The sequence below is a fragment of the Vicia villosa genome, linkage group LG2 (assembly GCF_029867415.1).
Source record: "Vicia villosa cultivar HV-30 ecotype Madison, WI linkage group LG2, Vvil1.0, whole genome shotgun sequence".
Taxonomy (NCBI): Eukaryota; Viridiplantae; Streptophyta; class Magnoliopsida; order Fabales; family Fabaceae; genus Vicia; species Vicia villosa.
In genome coordinates this window covers 181,059,349-181,067,214 of record NC_081181.1, presented here as the reverse complement: position 1 = coordinate 181,067,214, position 7,866 = coordinate 181,059,349, and the positions used below count along the sequence as shown (strand labels likewise).

At 34.5% G+C, this 7,866-nt stretch overlaps 1 protein-coding gene across 2 annotated transcripts; it reads right to left on the bottom strand.

Moving 5' to 3' along the window:
* Nucleotides 1-1,581: 1,581 nt before the first annotated feature.
* Nucleotides 1,582-4,461, bottom strand: LOC131653170 (BAG family molecular chaperone regulator 3-like). 2 transcript variants are annotated; one of them, XM_058923260.1, is made up of 5 exons: nucleotides 4,041-4,461; nucleotides 3,653-3,917; nucleotides 3,223-3,479; nucleotides 2,770-2,916; nucleotides 1,582-2,304 (listed from the first exon to the last, which is right to left on the bottom strand). In XM_058923260.1, the coding sequence occupies exons 2-5, from the start codon at nucleotides 3,897-3,899 to the stop codon at nucleotides 1,945-1,947; spliced, it is 1,011 nt and encodes a 336-aa protein (XP_058779243.1). In that variant the 5' UTR covers nucleotides 3,900-3,917; nucleotides 4,041-4,461; the 3' UTR covers nucleotides 1,582-1,944. The 2 variants fall into 2 exon arrangements, with proteins under 2 accessions (XP_058779243.1, XP_058779242.1); XM_058923259.1 differs by having other exon boundaries at nucleotides 3,653-3,949; nucleotides 4,041-4,460.
* Between the last annotated feature and the right edge of the window lie 3,405 nt (nucleotides 4,462-7,866).

Sequence of the window (7,866 nt, the reverse complement as noted above, 5' to 3'; positions counted from 1 at the left end):
GTGAGAATCTCGAATTCTTTATCCTCCGCAATAAGGTTCTCAAAATTCTATATAAGGGGATTTAATAAGACTCCAAATTCATAGAAGTCATGAACCATCTTTAAATGATCTTCATGTGTCTTATAATAAAAAGTCTCATTGAACATAAACATGTTAGTTACATAGAATACAAATCAAAACTCAATTGCATAATTTAAAATCATGAACTTTAATAAATTTAACTACTTTAACAATCAACCAATCTATACTTTAACCTTTTTCAAATTTTCATTTTTTTTTCACCAATTTATTTAACACGGACACAAATTATGGTCCTTTATAAAATAAATTTATAAAAAAAAAGGCAAAGGAGCGTAACAATTAAATGCCCGTTACTATATATTTAGAAAAAAGATCCAATGTCAATTTCAATTCTTCTATGTCTTGTTTTGTTTGGTGTATCATATTGATACTTTTATGCATATATGCATTAGTGTTATCGTTTTCAGTTTGCATATAAGAATTACGGTACTGTTACGAGCATACAAAAATTCATGTAGTATGAAAACAGATTTATGATGACGATTCTTGTCCATGAAACTTGTCCAATTTTCTGAAACTTTTAGTCATCTCCTTGACGGTGCTTCCTCCTCCAGCCATGATTATCAGGAAAATACTTTGTTCGTTAGAAATATTTGGTATGATAATCCTGGATATCTTCAAGAATCGTGATCGTTCACTTTCCGAACAAAGTATTTCGACCCTATTCTTGTCTGGGTTCACGAAATCTTTGTGGGGATAATTCTCGAAGAACAATTTGTTTCTGACAATAGAGAACAGATCAGAATGTAGAGAGGAAGTCTGTAATTTCGTATTCCAAATCGAGACCAAAAGACTCCTTATATAGGAGACCAATGATAGAAACGAACAGACACACCTTTTCGAAAAACAGTTATGTCTGTTGGAACGGGTGCAACTATTCAAACGAATTGTTATGTCCGTTGGGAAAGGGTGCAACTATTCAAACGAATTGTTACGCCCCTTGGAACCCGGTTTCTATTATTCATATTCAATTACACGTTTGGCTCGACGGGCGTGCACTCCGCACTACCCTAACTCGTTTCAAACTTAACGTATAATTGCTTTGGCCTATAGTAAATCACATTACTACCAAAATGCATTGATAATACTAAAATCCCCAACAAAAAATAGAAAGGAAGTTCTACTTAGTGTAAGAGTTAGTGGAATTCTATTAGGTGAAAATGTAAAGTAATTTTTAAATAAATGAAAAATGATAAGAATAAAGTAGTACTCGTGTTTATGAAGAATCACCCTTACCAAAATTTAACTCAAATCCTTAATTTTAGGTTAACAAACCAACTACGTATCTTCAAAGAAGTATGCTAAAGTGACTTTGGGCGTCATATATGAACCAATTCACACACAATGCAATTTTTGGAAGTTTAGTACAAAATTGTGATAATTTTGATTTATATTGTTGATTTGGAAGATATAAATAAGAATGAAAGTTACGTTTAAAAAAAACAATGGCTATCACCATTATGTGGAGAATTGTACTATATTTTCATTTTTGGACTAAACTTCAAAGAACAAGTAGAATTGGTCCAATCAAGGGATTGGTTTCTCTTAAGTATTAAGATCCAATTTCCTCTTTACAAAACTACAAAATACACACAACTTTATATATCCATCAAAAATATATCAAAACATTTGGCAAATGAATTCATAGGACTCAATCACATAATCACATAAAAGTAAACTTTTTTTTTTATGATACTCACTATCATAGCAACCCCATTTATTTCCCAAGTAAATAACAGATTATATAGGGGTTGCCAAACAAATCTAAATACACAAAAAGAATGTAAAACATATAACACTCCAAGTGGAATACAAACCCAAATAACATCCACACAAATTTCAAACATGTGGCATTGTAATTCATCACTCAAAGAATTCCCAATTGAACTTAGGAGGACCTGAATTATTATTGTTCATTGAAGGAGTAGTTGTGGATGTAGATGGAAATGTGATTAATGGTGGGGTAGAATCAAATTCAAATGTCTCCCATTGTGTAGTAACTACAACTCCTGAAGGAGGTGGTTGTTGTTGTTCTAGTGAAACCTCATTTGAGGTTTTTCTAGGTTGTTCTTGTTGTTGTTGCTCTTGAATTGTTTCCAATCTTTTTCCATTTGGATGCTTTTGTTGAGGTTGAGTTGTTGTATGGACATCATTGCCATTTGTTGTAGAATTCTTGACTTTTAGCATGTCCAATGTTTCAACATACTTTTGAACTCTTTTTACCTTATAAAAGTTTCAAATTTGAAAACCAATGAAAATAAATAACTACTAAATAAAAGACAAAATATTATTTTGATCTCATAATATATAAGATAATATTATTATAATTTTTAAAAATATATATTTTTGATAAAAAATATTGATTCATAAATATCAACAACTTATTTATATTAATAGTATTTAAATATATAAATGTTATAATAACTCATTTAATTCAACTAGGAATACTAATTGAGCTACCATCTATCCAAATTTAAAAATGTCTTTGAATGTAAGTGTCTTCTTATACTAATCACACTAATTAAAAAAAAGACATATTCACATAAATTTTGCTAATTTTAATACATAAAAAACTATAGATACAATGTCATGGATGTTTAAAAGGGTCAAAATTACAATTTATTATAAACATGATAAATAAAATAAAGTAAAAAGATAAGTGGAATTGAAAGATGCATAAGAAATTACCTGCATTTTCCTTTGCAATTTGACATCTCCATCAGCAATTATGGTATCCAATTTAAGCAATTGATTCATCAATAGCTCAATAAGACCAATCACATCTGATTCTACAACTTTCCCACCTTTGCTAATTATTGATTCAAAAGCAGATACCTAATTAATTCCAATAACTAATTAGTTCACAATTCTCAACTACTACTCATGCATTTAACACAAACCAACCTCACTCATAATTACTTCAAAATAAAAAGAAAGAAAAAATGTGATTCTCAAATTTAAGCATCAAATTGTAGAAGCTATATAAACTAATTGTCTAAGAAGGACTAATGCAATAGACCAATTTTCAAATTTCGTGTTTGATACATGTGTCTGTGTGTCAGTGTTTCATAGTCTATATGTATAACTCATAATTTCGAGATTAAATTGATGATTTCTTCGGACGAGAAAAAAAACACGTACCCGTCCGGCAAGTCTATCGACCTCCAAGCTGATTTGTGAGATAGATTTTGCAGCTTTCTCCATCTTAGCATTCTTTCTTATCTCCAAAATCCTTTTCTCTTGACTTATAGGATCTTCCACTAGCACTAGCTTCGATTTGTCCTTTACACCAACTATATCAAGAAAAGCCTTTGAATCTCTTTCTTTATCTTTGTAAAACAACTTTTGATCTTGATGATGTAATCCAGTTGGCCCTGACAACATTTTCTTCAAATCCCCTTCAAAACAAAACCAACACACAAAAACATAAATAAAGTAAACATAAAAATAAACATTCTGAAAACCCGACTTCCAATTCTGACTAAAATTTCTATACTCAGAATTGGAACTCAGGTCTTCAGAATGATTTAAATATATAAAAATACTTTGAAAAAAATGTGAAAAGATTTACCAAATGTGGCTTGTGAGCTAATATTGAGTTCATGATAAATTGAACCAAACTTGACCCTTACTCTAATAGTAGGAACCAAAACCGGGTTTTGATCCGAGTTAGTGGTTCTAGTTTGAACCAACATTCCACCTGGCCTCATCTCCCATTCCATTGAACCGGGTTCAGCTCTGCAACCACCTGAGGTTATAGGTGAAGAAACACCATTTGTCTTATTACTATGATTATGATTATTCCTCATCCTCATCATCTTCTTTCACTTTCACAGCTATGCAACAAAAGAGGTATGAACTATAAGAACTATGAGAGAGAAAGAAAGAGAGAGAAAGGGTTAGAATTAGATCTCTGAAAACACAGATTCTCTAGAAAACTTGACAGAAAATTCACCGACCCAATTCACCAAAAGGCTGCTAGAACATGTTACAGAAACCTCTGACCAAAGCATTCCACAAGTCCACCAAAACAAGAGAGAGAAAAAAAAAACAAAAATTGAAACTTTTTTGTTTGGGTGGAAGAATCAATGAAAACAAATCCAACCCAACAAAAATAAACTTATCCAAAGCTTAAAGCAAAGATCTTTAAAGCAAAATGTGACCAAAAACTATGATGGGTCTATAAGAGATTTTAAGCATAATTTAAAACCAAGAATGAAAAAAAAGAAGTGATTTTTATTAGTGGAAAACAATGAGAAGCTAGGAATTGAGAGAGTAAACAATTCCAATGATGAGGAATTGATTCTCTCTTGAAGTTCTAGGAGAAAGGTGAAGGGAGATGAAAATGAGAAAAATAAAATATATGAATATAAAAATGAGTGGCCAGCTAACATATAGGTGACACCCTGTGATATTCATATATACTACATTAAATTAATTAATTTTATAATTAATTTTTTTGGTAGTTGTCATGAGAGGATCAATTATTATTTTGTTTTTTGTGATCATGTAATTAACTAAAGGAAGCATTACATGAGCAAGAAGTACAATGGGATTCACTTTTAATTTTGCTTTTAATCAATTTGGATATTTTAGGTTAGTTAGAGTTTGCAATATTATTATTATTCTAATAGTTTGAAAAAAGTTAACATAATATGCATTTTTTTTTCTAAATAAGGGCTATTTGAATAAATGAAAAGGTGATACACACAAAAAGGAGGGGGGGGGGGCAACCAAACCCTCTCAAGAGTTAACAAATCTGAAAAAACACATCCCCAATCTATTCTTTACAAAATCACATCTAATGCCTATGGGGATGGCATCAAAAAGAATTAGCGAAAGCGAATTGCGGTCTAAATTAGCAAAAAAATCCGCACAAGAGTTCCCTTCCCTGTAGATATGAGTAATAAAAAAAGACATATTAGCAATTATATTTTTACATCTAAACCACCTATCCCGAAATTGCCAAGGAATTAAGACCTCCTTTGAAAAAGCTTGGACGACAATTAAGGAGTCACATTCAATCCAAAGCTTCAACCATGCTCTGTCTCTAGCTATTTCAATGGCTCTGAAAACAGCAGAGAATTCCGCATGTAAGGAATTCAGCTCCGCTACCGGCTCAGCAAAGGCAAGAACAAAATTACCAAGAGAATCGCGAAAGATACCACCACAGCCACTAGCAGAGTTGGCAAGAGAGCCGTCACAATTACACTTAATCCAAGACTGAATCGGAGGATGCCAGAGAACCTCAATAACCCGAGGGGCCCGAGGAAAGTTCACGGAAATCTTGCGGAGATGTACTACTGCGGCAGAGGTTCCAAACAGAATCCATGGAATGAATGTTGATAGGACTATTAATCATACGGCAGAGCCACTTCCAAATTCTAACCGCAAAGCGACAGTGAAAGAAGATATGAGAGGTAGATTCACTCTGTAGATTACAGAGGCTGCACCGCGAGCAGAGGCTAAAGCCGCGAGATTGGAAGGCTTCATCTGTAGGAATCTTGCCGTGCATGAGACGCCAGACAAGAAAGGACTTCGATGGAGCAATATCATTATGCCAAACGATAGCAGGCCAGGGAAGCTTAATCGAAGGGGACGCTTTAAATTTGTAAGCATCTTTCAATGAAAGCGTACCATCGCAAGAGGAGGGCCAAACCAGAAAATCCGGAAGAGAAACATGGGGGAGAACATGTGAAATATGCTGCGGAATAAATGGGAAAAGATTGTACCAGAGAATTGGAATGTTCCAGCTCCCGTTGTTCAGAAGATCGCAAATACGAATGTGAGGGTCAATTCCATTCAAGACGAGAACATGGAGCTGAGTTTTCTCAATAAGGGGCGGCCCGCACCAAGCATCAGTCCAGAATTTAATGCGAGAACCGTTTCCAATCGACCAATCGGTGTTAGAATAAAGGCATTCAATTTCAGGCTTAATACTGCTCCATACATTAGAGAAAATATGATGACGAATATAACCGAAGTTCCTGAGCACTCTAGCACGAAGCAAACAAGCCCGGTTTTCCTCACTATTGATAAGATCCCAGCCGAGTTTTAAATTGGAAGCATTATTGAGGGTAATCAAGGAGCGTAAGCCAAGTCCGCCGTGAGATTTAGGTTGACAAACTTTGTTCCAAGCCACTGTAACCAGCTTTTTAGAAGTGGTAGAGCCACTCCAAATAAAGTTTCGGGAAGCTTGTTCAATGTCTTTGAGGAGAGAAACAGGCCAGGAATAAATGGAGATCGAATGATAAATCATGCTGTGAATAACCGAACCAACCAAAGTAATTCTACCTGCATAAGAGAGAAGGGATCCCTTCCAGGCAGCCATCTTGGATATCATACTGTCAGCTAAGTCTTGAAAATGGGCACGTTTGACTCTCCCTTTAAAGATAGGGACACCGAGATAACGAAATAAAAGATTTGGCGGTGTTGACGTACTGACCCGAGGCTACCGAGTAATTATGAAATAAATGCTGGAGGGCAGTGATGTTGGAGCTCTTTCCTTTGCAGCAAATAAGGATGTCATCCACGTACAGAATGTGAGAAGGAATGCACAAATTTTTGGTAGCTTTCATAGGAAGAAGCTTTCCCGTAGAAACCAAAGAAGAAATATGTCGACTTAAAACGTCTTCCGCCAAACAAAAAAGAAGAGGGGAGAGAGGATCACCCTGTCGGACTCCCCTCTTGCAGGGAAAGTAACCATGAGTGGAACCATTGAAAGCCACCGACATGTAGGCAGAATCCAAAATAGTGGAAATCCAATGATAGAATGTGTTGTTAAAACCATACCTCTTAAGCACTTTGAGAAGGAACCTCCAATTGATGGTATCAAAAGCTTTTGTGATATCTACTTTAAGAACAACATTACCACCAACAGTTTTTTTATCCAAGAGGTTAGCAATTTCCGAAGCCAGACATAGACAGTCTTTGATGTTTCTCCCTTTTATAAATCCCTTCTGATTCGATGACACCAAAAAAGGCATGATGCAAGAGAGCCTACCCGCAATGATTTTGGAAATTATCTTGAACTTAAAGTTGGCGAGGGCAATTGGTCTGAAATTCTCCATAGAATCAGCATCTCTAGATTTGGGAATCAAGATAATCAGATTGGCATTGTGGTTCTGCGGAATCCAACCTTCTTTGAAAAACTGCCAAACAGCATTACACACGTCATTACTAATAATATTCCAGTATGTATGAAAGAACACACCACCAAATCCGTCGGGGCCAGGAGCACTGTCTTTGCGAAGACCAAACACCGCAGCTTTGATTTTGTCCACCGAAGGAATAGCCGTGAGAGTAGCATTCATAGTCTCCGAGACCAGCGAGGGAATAATGTCTGTGATAGCGTTATCTTGGACTGTACCTGCAAAACCGAAGATGTTAGTGAAATAATTGACTGCGTGAGCAGCCATGTCCTCAGGGTCCAGAATCAAAAGGTCCCCATTCCGCAGGCTAGATATCGTGTTTTTGGAACGTTTGATTTTGGAAATTCTATGAAAATAAGCAGTATTCCGATCACCCTGTTTATGCCATCTCACTCTCGCCTTCTCCATCCAATAAAGCTTACAAAAATATGTTACTAGCATAAATAAAGAATTGTAGTTTTATCTTTAAAAAATTTACTTATATCAAAATTATTTTTTATCTATATTTTATTTGTATTTTGAAAATAAAATATATATTAAATTAAGTTTATTTGATTAAGTTTTAAATATTTTTATAATTTATAAAATTTTACTGATTTTGTTTATTCCATAAAATCTATTAGTTTATTAATAA